The following is a 27191-nucleotide window of genomic DNA, read 5'->3' as shown; positions in this document are numbered from 1 at the left end:
AGCTTGCAGAAACATGACACTTGTTGGATTGGTTTGACAGTTTGTTCTTTTTTCTTTTTTCTTCCCCTAGGGTGCAAGTGCTTACATTCTAAATTATTTTCTTTACATTTTATGGGCTTTATTGTTTGCTTTCCTGGCTGTGTCCCTTGTCAGGGTATTTGCTCCCTATGCCTGTGGTTCTGGAATTCCAGAGGTAAGTTTTTCTTACTGCATTGACATGTATTTTAAAATTGAGAGGGAGGGAGGGAGTTTAACATTGCAATGTTTAAGGTACATTCAGACTGAAGGTTTAGCAATGGAAGATGTGCTAAAGGAGATGGAACAGATGCAAAAGTTCTGCAAACTTTGATATTAGTAGTTACTGTATATCACATAGTCTGCATTTTTAGATTCTTGGTTTATTTAAGTTTCAGAAATGGCACCAGGTTGTTGATTTTTATTTGTTTGCATTTTATACCACCCTTCCTCCAAGGAACTCAGAGTGGTGTACACTGTTCCTTCCCTTCTTGGGGTCTTCACAACAACCCTGTGAAGTAGGTGTGACTGAGAAGTAGATGAGTGACTGGCTCAAAGTCAGCCAGGAAGCTTTGTGGCTGAGTGGAGATTTGAACCTGAATTTTCCTGGTCTAAGTCCAGCACCAGAACCATTACATCATCCTGGCTCTTGTTGAAGAACTTGGAACAAAGCCTTGCACTGAGTCCTCCATGGTGCCCTTTGTTGATACATTAGCAGAGGTGTTTGAAAATGATGTTATTTTACTCAGAAGTAAACCCATTGTGATCAGAAAGACTTAAACTGTAATCCTATCTTACTTTCTGAAAACAAGACTTAAACTGTAATCCTATCTTACTTTCTGAAAACAAACACCTCTATGTATTAGGCACTGCCTCATGAGTGTCCTGATTGTTCTGTGGTTGATCCAGCCAGTTTGGTTCTTGATAGATGTGTGCCTTTGGCCAGTGCCCAACCTGGTTGATCCATGACACCACCCTTGACTTTATGCAACTAATGAAGTTGACAGTAGTCTACAAAAGTTTATGTTAAATAAATATATTAGTCTTTAAGGTGCCACAAGTCTCGTTGTTTTAACTTTTTTTTAAAGGAAGCTGACTTACAGCACAATCCTATGCATGTCTACTCAGAAGTAAGTTCCATTGTGTTCAATGGATCCTACTCCCAGAAAGTGTGCTTAGAATCTTAAAGTTCATATCAGCTTCACAAAACAGAAACAGCAACAACTTCTTCTTCCTGCTTTTCAGATAAAGACCATCTTGAGTGGTTTCATTATTAGGGGATACCTGGGCAAGTGGACCCTCTTAATCAAGACAGTGACTTTGGTCCTGGTGGTGTCTTCGGGACTCAGCCTTGGTAAAGAAGGGCCCCTGGTGCACGTGGCTTGTTGCTGTGGCAACTTTTTCAGCAGCCTCTTCTCAAAGTACAGCAAGAATGAAGGAAAAAGGAGAGAGGTAACATTCGTTTCATGATTTCCTTTCCTCCCCTCATAAAATTTTGTCTGTTTTCCATGCTCTTCACTTCTGTGTCAATATTTCCATTCTAGGTCCTTTCAGCTGCTGCTGCTGCAGGAGTTTCTGTGGCCTTTGGAGCGCCAATTGGTGGTGTCCTTTTTAGTCTGGAAGAGGTAGGAATTTACTTAAGTTATGATGATTAGCAGCAGAGTATAGGTTTTTTTGAAGATAGTTTGTAAAGCTCTAACTCAGTAGCAATGAAAGATGTGAGAGAGGCCTGGTCTGTGCTGATGATAGCACCTGTGCCACTTCGGACTATGGCTATGAACACTTTTCCATGGGAAAAAAATAGCTATACACAAGACTAGACTCTCAGGGAGAACTTTATATGTTTGCTTATTTGTTCCAAAAAAAATTGTTTATTCAAAAAAAAATTTGTCCCACCACTCCTATGCTGGATGTGGCTTACAACAATGGTAATACATCTAAAATACAGGTTATGACTTTTTTCTGATATCAGTGATATGGGAGACTATAGTCATCCTATCCTTTCCTGGATTACTGTCTAAATTGGTAATTAGGAACAGTTTATAAACACACACACACACACACACACACACACACACACACACACACACACACACACACACACACAAGCTATTCATCTTGTCCTCGCCCCTTTTTATGACACTAAATATGAGAAAGTTGAACAAAGAGTCCTTGGGTGGCATTATTGTTAAGAGTGTGAACAGGCTTTAGGTAGTCAGTAGTTCTAAGACTCAGGACCCAATCCTATCCAGTTTTCTAGTGCCAATGCAGCCCTGAGGAGGCATCTGTGGCTGCCCCGTCACCACAGGATGCAGTGCACACCCTGTTGGACTAGCTGCATCAGTGCTGGAAAGTTGGATAGGTTTGGGCCCTCAGGCTGCAATCCTTATACACACATACCAGGGAGTCAGGACCCAATCTTATCCAACTTGCCAGTGCTGATGCAGACATATTAATGGGGCATGTGCCATATCCAGAAGTGAGTGGGGCAATCATGGAGGCTTCTCAAAGTAAGATGTTTGTCTTGGGACTGCATTACGGCTGCATCAGAGCTGGAAAGTTGGATGGGATTGGGCCCTAAATCACATTCAACTCAGTGAGGCTTACCTCTGAGCAGATATGCATAGGATTGTTCTGCTACTAACTTACCTGCACTGTGGAACTAATGATATTGATCGACCTTAATAAAGTTCTAAGGATTACTGAAATACTGTACATTTGTTTCTTTGAACACTGATTCATTATATAAGTGGTAAGCACACCTAGATCTTACAGAGCTGGTTATATGACTAGGCCAGTGTTTCTCAGACTGTGTTAGGTGGGTCGCGAGCCCATTTCAGGTGGGTCCCCATTCATTTCAATATTTTATTTTAAATATATTAGACTTGATGCTACCATGGTATGTGACTGCATTCGGGGACATGTTACAGATCTGTTCTTTTAACAGGCTATTGTGTATATGATAATAAATGGGACTTACTCCTGGGTAAGTGTGGGTAAGATTGCAGCCTAGTATTGTTAAAAATTTTCCTGCTTGATAGAATAGAATAGAAAATTTATTTGTCATTGTACCCGTATACACAAGTACAACGAAATTAGGTGCTTTTGCAAGGTAAAACAGGACAAGACCCTCACAAAACAACAATACAACAAAGTCAGGCAGACTACATATACAATCACCACATTGCTAAAACTCTGTTCAACATATCACTGTATCCCTGCATTTAATCTAGACACTGCACTAGGATAAAAAGTGTTCTTTAATCTACTCGTTCTTGTTCTTATCACCCTAAATCTTCTTCCTGATGGCAATAGTTCAAAAACTGATAACCAGGATGCGAGGGATCTCTCAGAATTTTTAAGGTTTTTGACATACAAGGTTTTGATGTCACTTCTGGTCATGACATCACTTCTGGTGGGTCCTGACAGATTCTCATTCTAAAAAGTGGGTCCTGATGCTAAATGTGTGAGAACCACTGGACTAGGCAGTTCTACATTCACAGTCTTCCATACAGCAAAGTAGGCAGCAAGCAATTCTTATTTACAGGACAGCGAAAGTGCCACTGCCACCTTGCTCCTCATTGCACAGTTCCCAGTGTTTCCTACCCAGCATTGCTTAGAAGTATGGAATGGCCCCCTCTCTGCAACACACTTGCATAAATCTACATACAGTTATGCAACGTAACAGGGTGTCATTTTTCTTCCAAATGATGCTACATATTCCAGAGCCTGAAGAATCTTTCTTTATAAATTTGTGTCAGTTATCATCTTTTTCCCATGCATCTCAAGCACAATGCTTTTCTTAAAGAAAATGAGATAGTAACCAATACACCAGTTATAATAGATTTTTTTCCCCTATGTGGTCTCTTAGGTCAGTTACTATTTTCCCTTGAAGACTCTCTGGAGATCCTTTTTCGCTGCTCTTGTTGCAGCCTTTACCCTGAGATCCATCAATCCATTTGGAAACAGCCGCCTGGTACTTTTTTATGTGGAATATCACACGCCTTGGTACATGGCTGAACTATTCCCCTTTATTCTCCTTGGAGTTTTTGGAGGGCTGTGGGGGACACTTTTCATCCGATGCAACATTGCATGGTGCAGAAGGCGTAAAACCACGAGGCTTGGGAAGTACCCCGTCTTAGAAGTCATTGCAGTAACTGCTATCACAGCTATTATTGCCTACCCCAATCCATACACCAGGAAGAGTACTAGTGAGCTCATCTCTGAACTCTTCAATGACTGCGGAGCTCTGGAGTCATCACAGCTCTGTGACTACATAAATGATCCTAATATGACTAGACCTGTTGATGATATTCCTGACAGACCAGCTGGTTTTGGAGTATACACAGCCATGTGGCAGCTTGCCCTCGCTTTGATTTTCAAAATCATTATCACCATCTTTACCTTTGGCATGAAGGTAAGTCAGAACGTTGTGTGGGTCAAGAAAATCATTGTGTTGCAACTTAGATCCTGGTTTTCACATGGGTGTTACATGATATCAGCAAAACCAAGAAGATTGTTGCATGGAAAGAATGCTGCCAATGCATTTTGAGAAAACGACTTTTAGGATGTCAAACATGATTTCTTTCTTTATTTCCGAAACAGTCAGAATCTGCTCACTTCTTTCACATCTTCACTTAGAATGGTTTTCACAGGTGCAGATCTTAATGTTCTTGTAGTAAATAGTCTGCTGGCTATTCTCAGTCATCGTTTTAACTGCATATTGAGTGAATTGATTCAAACTACCTTGATTTGATTACCTTCTATGACGAAGAGTTGTCCTTGAAATGCATTTGGGAACAAAGAATGCTGTAATTTTTCTAATGAACTACTCTTTATTTAAAAAAAAATTTTTTCTTGAGTACAGGTGCTGGATTCATCTTTTTGTCTTCAGTTTTATTCATTTGTGTATATATATATTTGTGTATATATATTTGTGTATTTATATAATGAGTTATTTGAGGCACTTGTAATCAGCTCCCCATCTAGTGCTCAAGATATTTAAAATAAAACTGAAAATAACAATACACGTGTACCCCCTTTATCCATTGGAGTTCCATTCCAGAATCCCCACGGATAGCCAAAACTGCAGATACAGGTAAATTCCATCCCCACAGCTCCCCTCCCCTCTGTCCACAGCCTCTGCTGGACTCAGACTGAGCTCTGGAGCTCAAAACACATGACTTCCAGTTTCACGGAGAAACCAGAAGTGATGTTTTCAATGCCTTATAAGGCATTAGGAGGCCTGGAGAAGCTCCCCTTGCTTCCGGAGGTGGTGTGCTGGGTGGCGCGGAACTGATCCTGGTTAACTGAATGTGCGGATACGGGATCCATGGATATAGAGCCCCCCTGTATTCTATCGAACATGCATTCTAGTGCTTAGAGGCCACTGTATTCTGGGTACTTAAAGTCAATTTGATATAAATCTAAGACAGGGGTGCTCACACTTTTTTGGCTCGAGAGCTACTACTCCAGCAAGGCCCGGAGATCTACCAGAGTTTTTTTTACAATGTTCGCGCCATCATAACATATAACATTTATGTGTACAATGTATGTTGGTGTACCTTGAGCCCCACTGAGTATAACAGGACTTACTCCTGAGTAGACATGCCTAGGATTAGGCTGTGAGGCTGCAATCCTAGCCACACTTACCTGGGAGTAAGCCCCATTGAGTACAATGGGCCTTACTCCCGGCGTTTCCTCCCAGAGGCACCTGAAGGGGGGGGTCGGCACTCCGTGATCTACTCATTTTGCCTCGTGATCTACCGATAGATCGCGATCCACCTATTGAGCACCCCTGATCTAGGATATTTAGTGTAAAATGGGCTTTCCTATGGAAGCCGTAAGGGGGAAAGATCTCCTTAGTCTTTTTGTGTATGTTTTGACTGAAGTAAGGAGATATACTCTGGATTTATAGGCCCATCCCCGAAGTACTGAGCATCACATTAGCAGTTATGTGCTGCCCCATGCATTGTGTTGATGGAATTTTTGAAGTGGCAGGAGTCTGGCAAGAGTTCTCTTCTCATCTAAACTTTCATAAACCTTTCTGAAATCTCTTACTTGAAATGAGAATTTATGGGCTGCTGACAGGAAGTGGAGTTTACAGTAACTGATCAGTATTTAATGGCAACCTAATCAACTTGTCATGCTATTAGCAAAACTATGTGCTGGAAGTGTTTTAATTTTGTTTTGGATAATGTCCAAAATAGAAATGTCTTAGCAGAATATGGCAATGGACAGGGCCACTCTGAATGTCTAAGCCGTGTTGAAAACGCATGAGGTCTCCAGTAGTTGCTAACAGCTTCTTGAGATGTTTCATCATAGTACAGATGAGGTTTGTGTGTGTGGTGATAGCTTGCCTACAAACAAAAATTTCCTCTTGGATAAGTTAGAGAGCAAGTGCAGGAGTTTCTTGAAGAGCACATGAACAGCAGTGACCCCTGGTGTGCTACCCATTTATGGGATGTGGAAGTTCCTTTACTTAGGATTGTTACCTTTCTTAGTCTTTGGTGAGGTCTACTAATCTTAAACCCACAGTAAAATTACAAGAGCCCTCAGCCCAGATTCTGTCTTCATGCTCAAAAATAATATGTGGTGGACAATTGGATCTGACATCTCCCATTCGTACCTCATCTCTGCCATAAACTTACTAGATGGTCTTAGGCAAGTCACTCCTTCTCAGCCTCAGCTCCCCAGCTGCATACGGGGATAATGATACTTACTTTTTGTGATTATTGTAAGAACCACATCAAGATAATACCTGTGAAATGGTTTGCTTTTTATTATTTTCATTTGCTTATTATTATGCAGGGCATACACTAAAAAAGTGAACAGAAAAAAAGACTCAAATTTCACTTCTCCCCTCACTTCCTTGAGTTTGATAAACCTCAATGATGATCATACTTGCTAATAACGCTCTAGGAGAAACCACTTCCACACCAATTTCTTTATATGACACCAACAATGTAAGAAGAACCAAAGAATGTCAGAAGCCACAGGGGGAATTACTCTTTCCACAGTATTGTGCCACACCACATGGTTCTTTAACTCTTGGGGAGTCACAGGAAGACTCCATGGACCAGCAATTCCCATATTGCTACCTATACATGTGAACCCACCTTGACACAATCTTTCTAGAATTTGTCATGGTATAGTGTGGGCTATTTTAGCTATATTCACTTGAGGAGAAGTTAAAGAGTGGTTTGCATGTACTATAAGAAGTTGAGCTAGGTGATGTTTGAATCTTTGAGCCTATATTTGCAATTATCCCTGTCTCCTGTGATGTGCCTTCCATTTTTCATATACTTGGCAATATAGAACTTAACTTCATCTTTTGACTTTAAAAAGGTGGGATGATACTGAGAGTTAAAGTTGGATGCTAAATAAATTTACCCAAACCTATACATCTTTTACCTTTCTCCCTGAGAAATAGCTCTAATATGCAATGTACACCTCACCAAGTTGGAGGGAGTGACTGATGTTTTCATTTCTCCTTCCTACTATTGCTTTAGTGACGAATGACTTGATTGAACTGCAGGCAAGCAAGGTAGTAATTCACAAAACTCTTGACAAGTTAGGATGCATGAATTAACTGCCTGATTTCACCCATGAGAAGTCACGCTTCTTGTTAACATTTTTATTCTGCATTTGACATGTAATTCAAATCCAATCTAAATTATATAGGCAAGGACAGTATTAAAGCTGTAAAGAATTTCAAATGACAGGGGCTCAATTTTTTTTAAAGATGTTTTAAACTGATGATATTATACTCTCCTTTACCATAATACATTCATTGTCATCAGCTTCTCACAAGAAAAAAAGCACACATATTTTGGGTTTAAAAAAACATAGAAAAATTGAAGTCTAAGCAAGTAAACTGGAAATAAACTTGAGTAAGCTCATAAATAAATCCAGACGTTTGGAAATTAGGCTATGAAAATCTTAACACTATATCGAACTACGTTTAAAATTGGATGGATCAAGTATATACTGAATATTGAAAAACAGCAAGGAATATTAATAAACAGCAAGCTTCATACTTCAAGATAATTGTGGCATGACTGCATCATGTGAGAGCGACAGAATTCTAGTTTTGCTATTTTGCATTTTTTAAAATTAAGTAAATAAAAAGCTTTCTGAAGTGTAGAAATATTTAAATAAAGACAGATGATCATCCCAATGTGTTGTGAGCTGTTCCAGCCCTTTATGTTTTGGAGAAGTTTAATATTGATTCTGTTTTTACATGTATATCTTGAAATGCATTGGGACTGTTGTCTATTTTAATTAAAATACTCTTGCATCTTCCAAAATTGTTTGGTTCCCTCCCTATAGTGGTGCTGCTCCTCCCTGACCAGTTTTTAATCTAGCATTTTTATTGTTCCATTTTTCTGACAGGATGATGTAGATGGTTGTCTTCCAGCTTTATCTTCACAGAAGCCTTGTGGGATAGTTTAGGTGAAGAGTTCATGGCAATCTAATAAGCTTTTTCACTAAGTGGGGATTTGAACCAGCAGCGGTCCTTGTGCTGGGCAAATACCCCAGGCACCAAGTCAGTGAGATGCTAGGACCATGCAGGAAGCCTCATTGAGGCCCCTGACGCAGTTGGAAACTGTACTTCCAATTTTCCAGAAGTATAGTTTAAGACTGCAGGGAAGTCTCAGAACGCTTCCCCAGCCGGTCTTACAGTTGTGCGAGGCTCTGTCGCACTTTGGAGGTGAGGGGATGGCATTGCAGAGGGGGGTAGCATCATGAACCTTTGTCCCAGGAGCGGAACAGGGTAAGTCCACCATTGATTTGAACCTTGGTCTTCCTGGCACTAATTCAACATGGTTTCATTGTATTTCTTGCACATTTTATGACATTGTAACACCTATGTTGGTTATAATTCTACATTATTATAGATTTATAGATAGATATCTATTATTATAGATATATAGATGTAACAATTTGGAAATCAATTGCTTCTGTGTTTGAAGATGCAAAGCCACACTTTTTGCTTCCTGCTTACTTGGACATTATCTCTGTAGAAAGTGGCCCTGAGAGAGGGGGCATAGGACAAACAGCTGCTTGCTAAGCTTCTACATTGTTCTGAGTGTACAGCCAAGGAGATAGGTGATTGAGCTCTGCCTTGTGGTGGAAACAAACCTTCCCAAGATTAAAAGAGAGCAATACATCTGTCATAAGATACCAGGATCCATTATAGCTAAACCTGAAAACAGTGTCAGTTGTTTCAAATTCTCATTTCATTCTCAGTTGTTGAATATGTAATGATTGAAATCACCTTCATCAGCATAGCCAACCCCGTTATTTGACAACCTAACTTTTCACTTGTTTCTGTTATTGAGATCCCTTCAGGTCTCTTTATACCCAGTATGGCTGTAGGAGCTATAGCTGGTAGAATAGTTGGAATTGGAGTGGAGCAGATGGCCTACCATCACCATGATTGGATCATCTTCAGGAACTGGTGTAGACCAGGAGCTGACTGTGTTACCCCAGGACTGTACGCCATGGTAGGAGCTGCAGCTTGCTTAGGTACAGTATGTGATTTTCAGCTCTTTTTGTATGTGATGTGATATTTAGGTACGTTCCTAGTTTTGAAAATTTGAGAATCATTTCTCAATATAGTTACTAATTACAGTATAGATTCTCACTTTAGGAAGTGGTATCATCTGCTAAATTACTGGTGCCCAACCTTTGGTCTTCCCGGGGACCACAGGTGGTCCGTGAGACTCTGAGAAGAGGTCTGCAAGGTCTCAGGGGGGAAAAAATCACCTTTGGTCACTTCCAGTGTCTCGCCTTGCAAGCAATCTCCCATGGACCACCAAAGAGGGGAAGAGAATGGACTGCCCACAGCCACAACCATTGAAGTGTCAGCTGTCGCTGTGGGCAGGCCATTCTCCATCCTCTCTGACAGTCCATGGAGGAGCATTTGGTAGACAGACCACCAGAGAGGATGGAGACCAGACTCTCCACAGCCATGAGTGGTCCATGACAATTCCAGTTTTTGTCTCAGTGGTCCATGATCTTCTAAAGGTTGGGAGCCACTGTGCTAAATGGAATTATCATCATGTCACAGGTGGTTTGTCAAACATAACCAAACATAAAACAGGTGGATCTCTGATTTTTTGATACTTTTAATGATTATTTCAGAATACTTCAAAAGTCAACCTTCTTAATTTTTTAAAAAATACCCTTCCTATTATCAGTTCCAGTTCATAGATGCATCAGTCCTGTTAACTATTCCATTCAAGGCACAAATAGTACTTTCCTAAAAGCAACTCACAATACAGAAAGGAGCACTAGAATAACAATTTTGCATGGCCAAGCTGTAATTAACAGATCAGACCACATGGGCATCCTAAGACATTCCGATTCCGAAGACAGTGCCAAATTCTGTCGCCCATCCCTGCCAGTGCACACACTTGTGTGAGCTTGTATGTCGGAGCTAGTGCAAGCAGCAGCCAACCAACATCCACTGACTCACCTCTATACCAGTCAGCACCCTCCATCTTTATCTTCTTCCAGTGCTGCTTCTTTTAAACTGGTGGCAGGGAGAATCCTGGGAGCTCTCTACTCCCAGCCGTTTAGAAGAAGTGGCCCTGGAGGAAGAGGTAAGACATATCCTTTCTTCATCTTTTTGCTTTCTAAGAGAGCAGTAAGGATGCACTGGCTGGGCAGGTGCAGGTCAGTTTGCTACCTCTTCCAGCCTGCTACCTAAAGCAAGTGCCTCAGCTTGCTAGGCTGCTTCTGCCTCACCATGTCAATTTTATAAGGTGCATATATCTCATTTCACTATACTATTATATACACTCAAATGGTACTGGTTAAAACAAGGTTGTAGATGGAAATACGTATCGTACCTTTATGCCCGGTTGTGGTCAAAATATATATATATATTGCATATATATATATTGCATATATATATATATATATATATATATATATATATTTCCCAGTTTGAAGAGACACTTTGCCAACAGTCTGAGGCTAAGAGGCAAAGAAGGAAGGCCCATTGCCAGGGAGACAGACCAGGGACAGACTGCACTTGCTCCCGGTGTGGAAGGGATTGTCACTCCCGGATTGGCCTTTTCAGCCACACTAGACGCTGTGTCAGAACCACCTTTCAGAGCGCGATACCATAGTCTTTCGAGACTGAAGGTTGCCAATACCAATACCATATATATATATATATATATATATATATATATATATATATATATATATATATATATATATATATATATATGCATACTTACGTAGAAGTGAGCCCCATTAAACTCAGTGGGGTTTACTTCTGAGTGGTCATGTATAGGATTGTGCTAAAAAGTTGGTAATGTTAGATTGAACTTACGTTAAACAATAGTGTTGGGAAATTCTACAGAGAGGTATCCTATAGCTCTTTCAAAGGTACTTGATACTCTAAATTTCTACTGAGAAGTTGAATAACATGAGATGTTATCATTTTTAGAAGCTAACTGTACATTTGGCCCATAGCTTGACAGTCTAGCCATTGTGATCTCTTTCATTTGCTCTTACCCAGCGTCACACTGTAAGCTTTTCAGGGTTAACTCAATTCTGCCCAGCACACAGATGTACACATTTGATCCCTGTTGTGTATATGCAATGTTGGGCAGAAATGGCTTAAAGAACTTACAATATGGCAACATGGGGCAAGAATGGGACCTTAATCCATTAATTCCATGCACGAGGTCCTTCCTGTCCACATGGCATATTTGTACTCCATATTGATCTGCAGTCATGCTTGATATTATAAAGCAGGGGTGTCCAAACTTTTTGGCAGAAGGGCCACATCATCTCTCTGACACTGTGTTGGGGGCCGGGGAAAAAAGAGTTAATTTAAATTTCAAATTTGAATAAATTTACATAAATGAATACATTAAAGATGGAACTTATATGAATGAATGAAGGTCTTGCAATAACTCATGGCCTATAAAAGGCCTTGCACAGAGCAAAGCTGGCCTTTCCTTTGCTGCCACTGCTGCATCACAGACATGAAACAACAAGAAGTGGAGAGAGCCCTCGTCCCACAGTTCACACGAGAGATCGAACAGTTGGCCATCATGCTGAGAGCAGCTGCATTGGGCCAGCGCAGGCTCCAACAAGTCTCTGGAGGGCCAGAGCTCATTGGAGACTGGGGGCTGGAGACTGGGCTCTCAGCGGGCCAGATTGGGAGTCCTTGAGGACCGCAAATGGCCCCAGGGCCGGGATTTGTGCACCCCTGTTATAAAGTAGGATAGCTGGCACTGAACTGAACAAGATGTACCAATTCCAAACTTGCAGAAAACCCAGGGGTATACCTAAGATGAGTGGTATGCTGCCACACAACTAATTGGAAGCCTGAACACTCTCTCTCTTTCTCTCCCTCCAGGTGGAGTCACTAGAATGACAGTTTCTCTTGTCGTGATCATGTTTGAGCTCACAGGAGGACTTGAGTACATTGTCCCTTTGATGGCTGCAGCAGTAACCAGCAAATGGGTAGCTGATGCTTTTGGGAAAGAAGGGATTTATGAGGCACACATCCATTTGAATGGATATCCATTTTTGGATGTGAAGGATGAGTTTACCCACAGAACACTGGCCACTGATGTCATGAGGCCTAGGCGGGGAGAGCCCTCTCTCTCTGTCCTCACCCAAGACAGCATGACTGTTGAAGATGTGGAGACACTAATCAAGGAGACTGATTACAATGGCTTTCCAGTGGTGGTCTCCAAGGACTCTGAACGTCTTATTGGGTTTGCACAGAGAAGAGAGTTGATTCTTGCAATAAGTGAGTGACAGTTCTGTATTATGTACACATGTACACATAATTACTAATGGAAAGATTGTTGTGGGTATTGTGAAAAGGATGAAAGAATAGGCAGGTAAGTGTTTAAAAAAAATACCCAAGCTGATATGTCATTTCAAATCCATGTCCCTTTGAAGATCTGCCTTTTACCTGTTTCACGTGCAGGGCCAGCTAGGCAGGCAGAGATCAGGGGTCTCAATACGTGGATGAGATGGTGGTGTAGGGAGGAGGTGTTTAGATTTCGTTAGGCACTGGGGAATGTTTTGGGACAAGCAGGGTCTGTACAAGAAGGATGGGCTCCACTTGAACCAGAATGGAACCAGACTGCTGGCGCACAATATTAAAAATGTGGCAGAGCAACTTTTAAACTGATCCCTGGGGGAAAGCCGACAGGAGCCAAGGGGCATCCGGTTCAGGATTTCTCATCCCTATAGAATGAGGATGAGGAGGTTAGAGAACAAGGCAGGGACAGAGTAGAATTGGGAGCGGAAACATGATGGGATGTGATAGCCCATCCAGCAAAATGAGAGACTGCAAGGATAAAGGAGAGAATAAGCAGCCCATCTTGGGGGACTTCATATACAAGTGTTTTTATGCAAATGCCCAAAGTCTTCGAGCAAAGATGGGAGAACTGGAATGTTTGATGACAAGAGGCCAATTCTATGCTTGGGATCATTAGAAAAGGTATTGAGAACAAAACGGCTAATATTATAATGCCGATGTACAAATCGATGGTAAGGCCAAACCTGGAGTATTGTGTCCAGTTCGGGTAGCCACATCTCAAAAAGGATATAGTGGAAATGGAAAAGGTGCAAAAGAGAGCGACTATGATGATTACTGGGCTGGGGCACCTTCCTTGTGAGGAAAGGCTACAGCGTTTGGGCCTCTTCAGCCTAGAAAAGAGATGCCTGAGGGGGGACATGATTGAGACATACAAAATTATGCATGGGAAGGATAAAGTGGATCGAGAGATGCTCTTTACACTCTCACATAACACCAGAACCAGGGAACATCCACTAAAATTGAGTGTTGGGTGGGTTAGGACAGACAAAAGAAAATATTTCTTTACTCAGCATGTGGTCGGTCTGTGGAACTCCTTGCCGCAGGATGTGATGACGGCATCTGGCCTGGGTGCCTTTAAAAGGGGATCGGACAAGTTTCTGGAGGAAAAATCCATTATGGGTTACAAGCCATGATGTGTATGTGCAACCTCCTGATTTTAGAGATGGGCTATGTCAGCATGCCAGATGCAAGGGAGGGCACCAGGATGCAAGTCTCTTGTTAACTGGTGCGCTCCCTGGGGCATTTGGTGGGTTGCTGTGAGATACAGGAAGCTGGACTAGATGGGCCTATGGCCTGATCCAGTGGGGCTGTTCTTATGTTCTTATGAGAGAAAACTTTGATATAGTGGGCATAACGGAAACCTGGTGGAATGCGGAGAATCAGTGGGATACCGCAATCCCGGGCTGTAAACTCTACAGGAGGGACAGGGAGGGGTGTGTTGGAGGTAGGGTGGCCATTTATGTTAAGGAAGGGATAGAATCCAGCAAAGTAAAGATTAAAGGCAGGTTCGACTCCACCATAGAATCTCTGTGGGTTAAATTACCAGGCTTGTGCAGCGATGTAATACTGGGGGCGTACTATCGTCCTCCAGACCAGAAACTGGAAGGGGACATTGAAATGAGGAAACAGATCAGGGAGGTGACAAGGAGGGACAGGGTTGTAATCATGGGGGACTTCAGTTATCCTCATATAGACTTGGTCAATTTGTGTTCTGGTCACGAAAGAGAGACTGGATTCCTTGACATGCTAAATAACCGAGCCTTAGAACAGCTAGTCATGGAGCCCACCAGAGGACAGATGACTCTGGATTTAATATTGTGTGGTACTCAGGACCTGGTTAGAGATGTAAATGTAACTGAGCCATTGGGAACAGTGATCATGCTGCAATCTGTTTTGACATGCATTTACAGGAAAGAGTACCAGACAAATCTGTCACTAAAACGCTTGACTTCCAACGATCAGACTTCCCTCAAATGAGGAGGCTGGTTAGAAGAGGGTTAAAAGGGAAGGTAAAAAGAGTCCAATCTCTCCAGAGTGCATGGAGGCTGCTTAAAACAGCAGTAATAGAAGCCCAGGAGAAGTGTATAGCGCAAAGGAAGAAGGGCTTGACTAAGTCCAGGAGGGTGCCCGCATGGCTAAGAGGCCGTAAAGGGCAAGGAAGCTTCCTTCCGTAAACAGAAGTCTAGCCCTAATGAGGAGAATAAAAAGGAACATAAACTGTGGCAAAAGGAATGTAAGAAGGTGACATGAGAGGCCAAGAGAGACTATGGGCGCAGTCCAAACCTGCACTGAAGCAGACAAGCCAGGAGGCTTGCGCTACATCCAATGCGGGTTACTGGCCAGCAGCGGCTCAGCCATAGGCAAGAGGAAACTCTTCCCCTTACCCCTGGGTAAGGGTTGCTGGTTCCAATGGGTCTCCTCAGACCTCCGCCACCTCTGGAGGTGGCGCAAATCCAAGGAGAGTGGAGCGACTTGAAGCCGCTCCATTCTCCCCAGGGACAGGAGTTGGGATCCAGCATAAGCACCGGGTCCCAGTCCTGCCCCCAGCTCCCTGTGTGCCCCCTGGGGCCGTCCATCACCCGCCCTCCGCCACCCAGAAACGCCCCTCTCTCACCTCCTCCCCGCCCCCCACGCCTTCCTTCACCACTTGTGTCAGCGCAAGCGGCGGGGAGGAAGCTGCCATGGAGGCTTCTGCCAGCCTCCATGCATTGGTGCATCTAGATGCGCTAACACAGCTTCCTCCCATGGAGGTGCGAACATGCTTTATGGCATGTTTGCGACCCTCCCGGAGCTCCTATGCTGGCATAAGTGCCAGTTAGGATTGCTCCCTAAGAGGAACACATGGCCAGCAACATTAAAGGGAATAATAAAATATGTATTCAAATATGTTAGAAGCAGGAAACCCGTCAGAGAAGCGGTTGGCCCTCTGGATGGTGAGGGAGGGGAAGGGGAGATAAAAGGAGACTTGGAGATGGCAGAGAAATGAAATGAGTTCTTTGCATCTGTCTTCACAACAGAAGACCTCGGGCAGATACCGCTGCCTGAACAGCCCCTCGTGACTGAGGAATTAAGTCAGATAGAGATTAAAAGAGAAGATGTTTCAGACCTCATTGACAAATTAAAGATCAATAAGTCACCGGGCCCTGATAGCATCCACACAAGAGTTATTAAGGAATTGAAGAATGAAGTTGCTGATCTCTTGACTAAAATATGCAAAATATGCAACATATTACGGCCATAGTGCCAGAGGATTGGAGGATAGCAAATGTCACACTGATCATTAAAAAGGGAAGGAGAGGGGACCCAGGAAACTATAGGCCAGTTAGCCTAACATCTGTTCCAGGTAAGATGGTAGAATACCTCATCAAAGATAGAATCTCAAGACACATAGACGAACAAGCCTTGCTGAGAGAGAATCAGCATGGCTTCTGTAAGGGTAAATCTTGCCTCACAAACCTTTTAGAATTCTTTGACATCAACATCAACAGGCATGTGAATGCGGGAGAAACTGTGGATATTATCTATCTGGACTTTCAGAAGGCATCTGACATGGTCCCTTACCAAAGGCTGCTGAGAAAACTCCACAGTCAGGGTATTAGAGGGCAGGTCCTCTCATGGATTGGGAACTGGTTGAAAACCAGGAAACAGAGAGTGGGTGTCAATGGGCAATTTTCACAATGGAGAGAGGTGAAAAGCGGTGTGCCCCAAGGATCTGTCCTGGGACCGGTGCTCTTCAACCTCTTCATAAATGACCTGGAGACAGGGTTGAGCAGTGAGGTGGCTAAGTTTGCAGAGGACACCAAGCTTTTCCGAGTGGTGAAGACCAGAAGTGATTGTGAGGAGCTCCAGAAGGATCTCTCCAAACTGGCAGAATGGGCAGCAAAATGGCAGATGCGTTTCAATGTCAGTAAGTGTAAAGTCCTGCACATTGGGGCAAAAAATCAAAACTTCACTTCACATATAGGCTAATGGGTTCTGAACTGTCTGTGACGGATCAGGAGAGGGATCTTGGGGTGGTGGTGGACAGCTCAATGGAAGTGTCAACCCAATGTGCAACGGCGGTATAGAAAGCCAATTCTATGCTTGGGATCATTAGAAAAGATATTGAGAACAAAACAGCTAATATTATAATGCTGTTGTGCAAATTGATGGTAAGGCCACACCTGGAGTTTTGTGTCCAGTTCTGGTCGTCACATCTCAAAAAAGACATAGTGGAAATGGAAAAGGTGCAAAAGAGAGCGACTAAAATGAAGACTGGGGCACCTTCCTTATGAGGAAAGGCTACAGCGTTTGGGCTTCTTCAGTCCAGAAAAGAGGTGCCTGAGCGGGGACATGATTGAGACAACACCAGAACCAGGGGACATCCACTAGAATTGGGTGTTGGGAGAGTTAGGACAAACAAAAGAAAATATTTCTTTACTCAGCGTATAGTTGGTCTGTGGAACTCCTTCCCACAGCATGTGGTGATGGCATCTGGCCTAGATGCCTTTAAAAGGGAATTAGACAAGTTTCTGGAGGAAAAATCCATTATGGGTTGCAAGCCATGATGTGTATGTGCAACCTCCTGATTTTAGAAATGGGCTATGTGAGAATGCCAATGCAAGGGAGGGCATGCAGGTCTCTTGTTGTCTTGTGTGCTCCCTGAGGCATTTGGTTGGCCACTGTGAGATACAGGAAGCTGGACTAGATGGGTCTTTGGCCTCATCTAGCTGGGCTCTTCTTATGTTCTTATGAGTGAAGAATAATAGCACGGCATGGTTTTCCTTGTGTGATTGCTTGTAGAAAGACCAATGTTGCAATACATGATAGAAATGCATTGTCTGAAATGGAAATGTGCACCCTTGTTTTATTAATGGTACTTTCCCTCCACCCTATTTTTATCTCTTACCCTGTTTGGAACTGGACAGTTTTCAACTACATTAATATGAACTCTGGCAAAGATATGCATAGAAAAATGTGGCATAAATGAGTACAAGCACTTTGCAAATGTAAAATGGGGCATATTTATCACAAGGCAGAACAACAGGAGATATTGTTCCTGTAATTTACAGTATATTTTTAGTAATATGTGGGCTTAGAGACCGATAGAAGACTGATTGTAATTTTGGAGTTTACCATTTTAACTCCATGAATATGGAGAGGCATTTTAACAGAAATAATACCACTGAAATGTGTTAGAAGTCATTATTTTTTGGATATTAAAAGTTAAAGAAAAACTCCTGCTCGGTGGTTGTGGGGAATGCTTTCAAAATACATGTTAAGACTTGACTCCTCTCAAGATCAGTACCAAGCCCACTAAATCAAGAAGAAAAATGGTTTGCATTAGGTAGGATTTGTTTTTGAACACAGGATATTTTTAGATTGTCAGCATTCTTGAGCTTTCAGCACATATACTAGAAGCAGAAGAAAAAGGAAGTAGAGGATAAAGGTCAACAGCGTCTTTCAGTTCACCCTTCAGCAATAATTGTTCAGAGGATTGCTATGTGCACTTTTTAGACTGAAACAGTCCGTAATAATAGTCAGGCTAGTTAAAAGTTTTAGTAGACAACTTGATCAAGAGGGCTATTCAGAAGGCAAACAAGCTCTATTTACCAAGGCCCCTCCTTTGGTCATTATATAAAATGGGAGCTTATTTTAGCATAAAGAGCTTATATCTTCTCCACGGACGGCAGAGTGGTTTCTGATAGCTGACTTTTGGCTTCATCCTTTGCTTCTCCTGTGTATCCTGTTTCAGATGCCTGTTGTCATGCATTCATGATTTCATGACATACAGATTCATCTTGCAAAGAATGCACAAAGCCTTTCACTTTTCAGACCTCTGGAATGAATTAAATATCTCTGTTTACCTGATTGCCAACTTTTCCAATGTTTATTAAAAGTCTTACTTTGAGAAATCAGATATATGAGGCACTATATTGGGTTGACCCAGGGTCGGTTTCAACTGAAGATGTAGGAAAGTCTCCTTTTTCATACAGCTATTTTATACCATTTGATTACTCAGAATCAATCACAGTATGTAAACTGATCCGTTGAAGAGTGAGATGTATGTATTGGGTGATACACGCATTCTGTCTACGACAACTAATCTGTAATGATACATACAAGTCATCTTTAAATGCTGTGCAGGACAAGTTATGAGTATGCATATATCACTTTCCTTGTGGTTTTGCAACTCCAGACCACAATTCCTGCAAACAATAAATGACTTGTATCAAAGGACAAAATTCTGATACTTTGTACAATCTTATCATACGTAGCTGTGCTAGTCCATTAGCAAAAAATCAAAAGACCACAATCTAGAAATACAAATAACCGTTGTAATAAAGGTGTTGTTAGATTGTGACTTTTGTACAATCTGCAGTAATTTTAATGAGCAACAGAAATATATATTTTTTATTTATTAGCAGAGGTGTGTCATAATCTCTGTAGTAACATTTCTTTGTGTATGTTTTACCTTATCGCTTTGTCACACAGAAAATGCAAGGCAGCGCCAGGATGGGGTAGTCAGCAATTCCATTGTGTATTTCACTGAAGAGCCTCCAGAACTCCCTGCAAATAGTCCTCACCCACTGAAGCTCCGACGCATTCTCAATCTGAGCCCCTTTACTGTCACAGACCACACACCAATGGAAACAGTGGTAGACATCTTCCGAAAACTAGGACTCCGACAGTGTCTTGTCACGCGCAGTGGGTAAGTGCATATATATAAGAGTAGTCATGCCTGAGTCAGGCCAAGACCCCATCTAATTCAGCATCTTGATTCCCATAGTGGCTCACCTTCTGCTTCTGGGAAATCCACAAGCAGATCAACAAGGCATACCTCCCACCATTGCTCCCCTGAAGCTGGTACTCAGAGGCATATTTCTGCTGAACCTAGATATAGCACAGCTGTTTTCAACCAGTGTGAGGCAGCACATTGGTGTGCTGCAAATGGTCCACAAGCGTGCCATGTGAGTTTGGGGGAGGGTTATTTATTAGTAGAGCCATTGGAGGATGTGAGCCCCCCACCAGTAGAGTGATGTGCCATACAATTGTAAAAAAGAACTGAGTGTCTAGCGTCTTGTCACTGTGCTATGGGATGAAAATGGTTGAAAATCACTGATGTAGCATATAGCCATGGTGAAGAGAAATTATTGATAGGCCTATCAGCCATTTATTTGTCCAATCCCCTTTTAAAGCCATCTAAACTTTGTTTAGGGAGTTTTGCTTATTTTGTAATTTCCTTTCAATTGTGATTTTGTGTTTTTTGTACTTGCACCATTTTTTTTTTGTAAACAGCTCTGGGCCCCCTTAGGGAGAAAGGCGAGATTAAAATGTCAATAAATAAGCAAGCAAGCTAATGGTCATCTTGTGGCAAAGAATTATTCAGTGTGTAAAGAGTTTTCTCCTTTTGCCTTCCCTAAATCCCCCCACAATCGGTATCATTCAGTGACCGCTGGTTCTAGTATTGTGAGAGAGGGAGAAAGCAACTTCCTATCCACTCTCCCCATTCCATGCATAATTTTATAAATTTCAATAATGTCCTTCCATTATCACCTATGGGCATATGGGCAGGATAAAGAGCCTGTAACAAGGATACTGGTATAGTAGGAGTAAGCTAATTGTCCTTGGCAATTGAGCTGATCATACTAAAATAAGTCAGATTGTCATAGGTTACCTAGCATCACCATTTTCTCAGGTAAAGAAGGCAAAGACTGGTAATGCATAAATTAGGTGAAGATGTCTTTTACTCATGCCTTTGAAAATAATTTTTCCTTTAGGTTCATAAACACGTACCTCCTTTTTCTGATAAGAGCAACATTCATAATGCATTTAATTAAACTGTCAAAACACAGTTACAGCAATTGCCAAGTATGCACTATTTTTAAACTAGTGAAGAAGCTGACATTTTACTGCTGGGGACAATTGCCAGCAGAATGCCATGTTAGCAAATGTTTTGAGCTTCTAGCTAGTTTTAAATGAGCCTGAAGTGTTTATGAAAATCCTAAAGTGAATTACACATGAACTAATCAACTGAGATGTATTTTTCCATGAACAAAAAAGTGCAAATGACTTGGGATCCTCAAGAAGGTGAGGAATTAAAAATAAAAGAAGTTAACTCAAGTGAAGCCGTGACCTTGTGAGGAATGTAGAATATGTTCCTCAGAAGTTCAAATTGGATTCTAAACAGTCTGAAGCCATAAAGCAGATCAAGCTTCATTGGTGGAACCAGTGATTTTCGAGTTTATAGAGAACACTTTCAAGCTTGGTTGCTTTGGGCACTCATTTCACAGTTGAACTGGAAAGACATTGTAAAAAAAAAAATGATTCTAACTCTAATAACATAGACTTTTCTGATAGTATGGAGGCTCTCTTAACTTTGGAAGAATTAATCAGATCCTCAACCTAAAACTATCAGGATCTGAACTTTACTTTCAGCTGCCAGACTCTGTATGCTAATACAAACCACTGAATAACCCGTAAGTCTTCCCCTACAATAATATTAATAAATAAGTAAATAAAAACCCAACAACCATCCTGGGCTGTAATTCTTAAGAATGTATTTTATTTGAAAGTCAAGTAATTGGAATGTTTATCCAGAACAGGCACAAGCAATCAGGGGTTACAATCTAATAGTTTTACATACTTTACAGTTCCACTGTACTGAAAAGGACTTCTGTGTCTGTAATGAAGTCATCCTCTATACTTTCCCATTGTTTACCTTTAAAAAAAATCAGACCATAAACAGCAGTTGAATTAAGATAGGTTATAGAAACTATACTTTCTGATTAGGGGTACAGAATAGGAAGAACCTGTCTTAGCAGCAGTCTGTGTAAAAAAAGGTTTAGGGGTGTTGGAGGACTGCAAACCAGCAGTGTAATATGGCTGCCAAAAAAAAGAAAAGAGTCATGCATTGCTGAGCTGCACTAACAGTGCCCTAGCATCTGGAAAGTTCCACTCTGTTCTGCACTAATCAACCCTTACTTGGAATACTGTGCTCAGGAATGGGTTCAGAGGAGGGCAACTAAGATGGTGAGAAGTGTGAAAGCCAGAGGCGTTCCTGGAGGGAGGCAAAGCAGTAAGTTTCTTCTTCCCGTGTAAAGCTATCCCCCCCTCCCAGCTTCCAAGCCAGTCACAGCTGCGAAAGTAAAGTGGAGGTATCTTCTCCTCTTTGCTCTTGCCTTCCTGAATGGCTTGGAAGCTAAGTGAGGAGGGCTGCTTTATGCGGGCATGCCAGTGCCTGAAGAAACTTAGGGCTTTGACCTCCTCTCCCCAGGAATGCCTCTGGTGAAAGCCAAGTCTATGAGGAACGGTTAAAAGAGCTTTGTATATTTCGCCTGGAGAAAACTAAAGGGAGATGTAACAGCCATCTTCAAGTATCTGAAGGATTGTCACACAGGAAAAGGGACTTACTTTCTGTGACTTCCTGAGAACAGGGTTAAAACCAATGGGTTAACACTACAGGGTAATAGCTTTAGACTAGACACAAGGCTGAATTTCTTAACTGTAAATACTATCTGGCCCTGGACAAACTGCTTCATACACTTGTAGGATCTCTCACACTGGAGGTTAATTACTAGAGGTTAAAGTAGAGACCTAGTAGAGGCCTCTACTATTAAATGCTTTTATAATAGTTCCACTGTGATTTTTGAAAGCTGTTGTCCAAATCAGAGGACTTTGTTCTGTCAAGTTTGTATCCTAGCCCTCTCCACAAAAGGTGGGTGATCTTTGCCAAACTCTTCATAGTCCCAGAGCCCTCTGGGAGGGTGTTCCCGCAAACCTCCAGAGTGTATTGGGGTGTGCAGAGATTTGTCAGAGCAAGGAAAGAGGCAGGTAATTTCAATCCTAAATTTCTTATATGTACATTTCTTAAGAACAGATAATTTGGTCCATTTTAGGGATGTGGCGGTAGCCTGTAATGTCACACTATTTGCAATACTAGCTCCTATAATTAGCATCGATTACTCACATGCTTTTGCTTGGAAAGTTTCTATGATTTCATATAGTACAGCACATATTCATTATCCTTCTTTTCAGTCTTGTTTGAGAGATGTACTTTTAAGCTCATTTTCAATGTTTTGTTATTGATGACAAGCTGTTGTGGTACTTATATTTTCATGGTTCTCATTGTGGTCTCTGTAGCTGACACAGTACACCAACACAGCACAATTCTATGCATGTTTACATGTCCCATCTTATTCAGGGGCGGGGGGGGGGGCTTTCTCTCAAGTAAGAGTTCATGAGCTATCACATCCTTTTGTGTTCAGGGCCTGTGAATATATGCTAATACATTTGACATTAAGAAATCTGTCCTTTAAAATTCAGAGCCCTTAGGCTCTCAAATACTTCTGTTGGCCTCCATATGCTGTGTACTAGACTGAGCTTAGTCTACTTTGGCTTGGACGTCCCCAGTTTTTCCTGCAGTGGTTTCTGAGGGGATGTGTTCTTGCCTGCCAAAAGTCCTACTGTAACTGAGTGCTTCTAGGAATGCAGCTAGAGGGAGTCTGTCAGCTTCATCATTTTGCCAGAGGCACAAAAACAAAATAAAAGCACTGTACAAGAAGAAATTTATTATTACCTTTTGCGTGACGAGTTTCCATGGCATACTGTATATTAGTAATGACCTTCTAAAATCCCCCTTTTCCTGGTTTTTAAGGCCAAAAAGAAGTAGTTTTAAAATGGTTCTGTTCCTTGTAGCGAAGCTCTGCCTGCAGTAAAACTTGAAAAATGGATGAGACAGGCTTGTGATCAATGACCTTTATCGTCCTTTCTTTCTCTTCATCTCCAGGAGGCTCCTGGGCATCATAACAAAAAAGGACGTGTTGAGACATATGGCTCAGATGGCAAATCAGGACCCTGAATCTATCATGTTTAATTAGGCTGGTACCAGAGGACAGACCAGAATCTGAACTTCTAAAAGACTGGACTAATAGAAGAGTTTTGTACAGCAGTTCATTTTTTGTTAAGACAAGACTTAAATAAACAGAAGAATATGAAGTACAGAACCAAAGGAAAATTATGACGGATAAGATTAAATGCAGCATTAGAGTTAAGCTGGCAGAAGTGTTTCGAAGCTGTCCAGCTGAAGATGTTAAGTTGTTTCTCCTGACTGAGTCTTGTGCTACACATTTTTCCTGTTATGACAGTCCCTGTTGAGTTTTGCTGTGTTATTGAGAAGCATTCCCCTCTTGATTCAGGACCATCACCATTTCGTGAGTTTCTTTGTGTTCACTGCATGTTCTTAGAAGCCTCTGGTGACAGTAAGGAAATTCATTATGTGATTGTGCTGAATTGCAAAGTGAGTTCTATAATATTTGACTTTGGAAAAGGGAACCTACCATGATTTCCATGTAGCCCATGCCTGAGCTAGCTAACTATTTGGCTGGTACATGATGCATAGTTGGAATGTAGTTTATTTTGACAAAGCCTCAGGAGCATGGAGGACCACCACCATCTCAATAGACAGGAATGAAAAAACAGGAAGCATATTTATAAATACAGTATAACAAAAAATGGAATGTGGTGTTTTCAAAACCAACATGTACCAGGCATACTTTTTTCCCCATTACTTGAGTTCACAGTTATTTGTTACTGGATTAGACTAAAGAAGGATAATTTTCAAAAAATATTTTCAAGATGTGAAATTTTATGAGAAGATATGTTGCTTTTCCCTATTTTTGTAGGAGTTAAGAGACAAAGGGCACAATCCTAACCCCTTATGTCAGTGCTTTCCAGCACTGGCATAGCGGTGCCAATGGGACCTGTGCTGCATCCTGCAGTTGGGTGTTACTCACGGAGGCCTCCTCAATGTAAGGGAATGTTTGTTCCCTTACCTCAGAGCTGCATTACCCTTAAAACAGAGCTGGAAAGCACTGACATAAGGGGTTAGGATTGCGCCCAAAGTGGAATTTAAGCTGTGGTTTAGTTAACTTTTCACATTTAAAAAAAAAAAGTTTTTGCTGTCTGCTTTGGGCTACTCTATTTTATCCAAGCTTAATTTTCATGATCATTTTTGGCATATTGAAATAACCGTGTTGCAACTTCTGTCTGCCTTTTCTGCACAGTGACATTTTTCTGTCCATTTTTTTGTATAATAATACAGTTGTGCATCACTTAGCAACAAGCATGCGGACCGGCACGCCCATCGGCAAGCGAGGTTTAACGCTATACAAAGCCTCCCAAGATGAGGGGAAGCTGTGCTCCCCTTGCCTCTGGAGGCTTGGGGGGGCATGTACCAGGACCAGAGGTGGCATCGCATATGTGGCCCATCGCTGGTCAGAGTGTCGCAAAGCAGCGATCACCTGTATCTGAGATGACCACATCCTGGAAAGTCACTGAGCGGTTAAAGGTTCAGCAACATGTTAGGACTGGTTTGAGCAGTCTACCCTCCATGTGAGTATGCAGAGTGAAACTGAGCACCACGTGGAGAGTGAGATATGCACTCCTTTGCAATTAATTACATGTTGGACAGACCAATTGGACCATACCCACAAAACACATATCACATAAAACTTACCTTATGGCTATATTGTATTGTAAAAACTGGACTTGAGAATTGGGCTCCAATATTTTTGTCTTTTAATGGGATTTTTTTTTTAAAAATCATCCTTACAGCAAAATTATTTGTATTTATTACAGTTCTATACAAATGTTGCATTATATTTGTTTTTGTGTACATTAAGTTTTTATGGTATATAAAGTATTTTGAATCATGTTTTCTATATGACAGATGCACCTCTGCTAGGATTCGAGTTAATTTATTTTTCCACCAGTTGGAAATTGTTTGCACTTACTTGAATGATATGGTACTATATGACAAATATAATATTTATGTATCTTTACACAGTCTTTACACTGCTTGTAATGAGCACAATAGTTGTGAAGAAAAAAGTCTGTGGAAAAGGGAGCAAAGATTATATTTGTGATTTTTCAGGTCTGGTTTTATTCTTTTCCCCATCACGTTATTTATTTATGCTACACAAATGTGAGACAGAAAAACTAAGCCAAGTCAGAACTGTGTGCTTGGGGAAGCAAAGACAGGCAGATCTGCAAGTTACAGTCAAATCTTATGCAAGACCTATGGCTGGTCTCACGATCTGCTGCCATCCTATTATGGTGGTACAAACGGTGCACTGCTGCTGTGTGCCACAGAGCCACAGGCCCAAATGCTTAGAGGCTTCATGTACCTGCCAGCGGACCTTTGATGCCCACCAGAGCAAATACAGTGGGGGTGAGGGTGGTCAGGGAGAGGATTCGAGTGACGATCAGGCCAGGCAGGGAACAGGAGGGGGGAGGATCTTGGTGGCAGAAGTGTGCAACAGCATGTCCCCTTCCCAGCATGGGAATGTCCTCACCCCTGACCTTCCTTGGACTTAACTCCAGCAAAAGAGCTGGCATGGGTCTGATAAGACCATTGATAGCCAGGTGGCCTCCAGAGAGTAGAAACCTTCTCCTGGACCATCTGGTCTCCACCACAGCATGTAGCACACACTTTTGTCACTGATGGAAGATAGGATTGGGTAGTTAGTGTACTAAGTCCTTGGATTCAAACCATCTGTCACTGCATAACCTCCTTTGTGGAACAGCATGCTGCCCAGTGCATTTTTATGACCTCACACTGCCTTGATGAGAATACTGTGTCTCATGCCAAACTGTTTGCCCTCTTGCAAATTCATTGACCCTGGGCACCTAGAAATTATGCTGTTTAGGACAGCACAGGAATTGACATTTATAAATCAGTGCAGGAATGATTGCACATGACAGTCAAAGACGAGATGGTGAGTATAGGAATTGGAATTCCAAACAAGTGTTAACCTGATGATAATTTTATCATAAATACTAAATAAATAATTTTATTTAAAAATACAGCTTGTAAGAGTACAGTTTTACTATAATAGTCAAGGTGGTTCTCTGTGGATCCCTATAAAATTTCTCTGTTTAACCCAGGATTATATTACAAAAAGACTACCACAAAACTATGAAAAACACATTAGAGACTTAGAGTTTTGTATGTTATTAACAACATCCTCCAAGCGGAGAACAGTAACTTGGATTCTTTCTGTAGAAATTACATGGGGAAACGATCAGAACTCCTGTCTTTATCTTCTTGTATTGCTTCTCAAGGAGAGGAACCCAACTTGATGAAATGTCCAACCTTGACCTTATTTTTGCACCTCCAGTTCTCAAAATGTGATGGAAGTTCTAACTCAAAGTCCTACTTGCTAGTTCACACGTGCAGATAACCCCTGTACGTGCTTCAGTAGATGTTCATGAAGATTTTAGGACAAGGCTAAGGGTTTATTCAATGAAATGCGTAATGTTCAACACA

The 27191-nt window shown here is 41.7% G+C and overlaps 1 protein-coding gene across 1 annotated transcript in view; it reads left to right on the top strand.

Annotated features, from left to right (window-relative positions):
* The window catches only part of CLCN4 (chloride voltage-gated channel 4), a 44179-nt gene extending 18386 nt beyond the window's left edge, over positions 1–25793 (top strand). Inside the window, exons 5-12 of the mRNA XM_066621054.1 lie at positions 71–193; positions 1261–1467; positions 1560–1640; positions 3887–4432; positions 9360–9546; positions 12404–12802; positions 19358–19574; positions 23652–25793. Of these exons, the coding sequence (XP_066477151.1) occupies positions 71–193; positions 1261–1467; positions 1560–1640; positions 3887–4432; positions 9360–9546; positions 12404–12802; positions 19358–19574; positions 23652–23742 (1851 nt within the window). The 3' untranslated portion in view covers positions 23743–25793. The remainder of the gene's footprint in view (positions 1–70; positions 194–1260; positions 1468–1559; positions 1641–3886; positions 4433–9359; positions 9547–12403; positions 12803–19357; positions 19575–23651) is intronic.
* The last annotated feature ends 1398 nt before the right edge of the window (positions 25794–27191 follow it).

The sequence above is a fragment of the Tiliqua scincoides genome, chromosome 3 (genome assembly GCF_035046505.1).
Source record: "Tiliqua scincoides isolate rTilSci1 chromosome 3, rTilSci1.hap2, whole genome shotgun sequence".
Classification (NCBI taxonomy): Eukaryota; Metazoa; Chordata; class Lepidosauria; order Squamata; family Scincidae; genus Tiliqua; species Tiliqua scincoides.
Note: the sequence above shows the minus strand (reverse complement) of the source record. Positions and strands in the feature narration are given on the sequence as shown.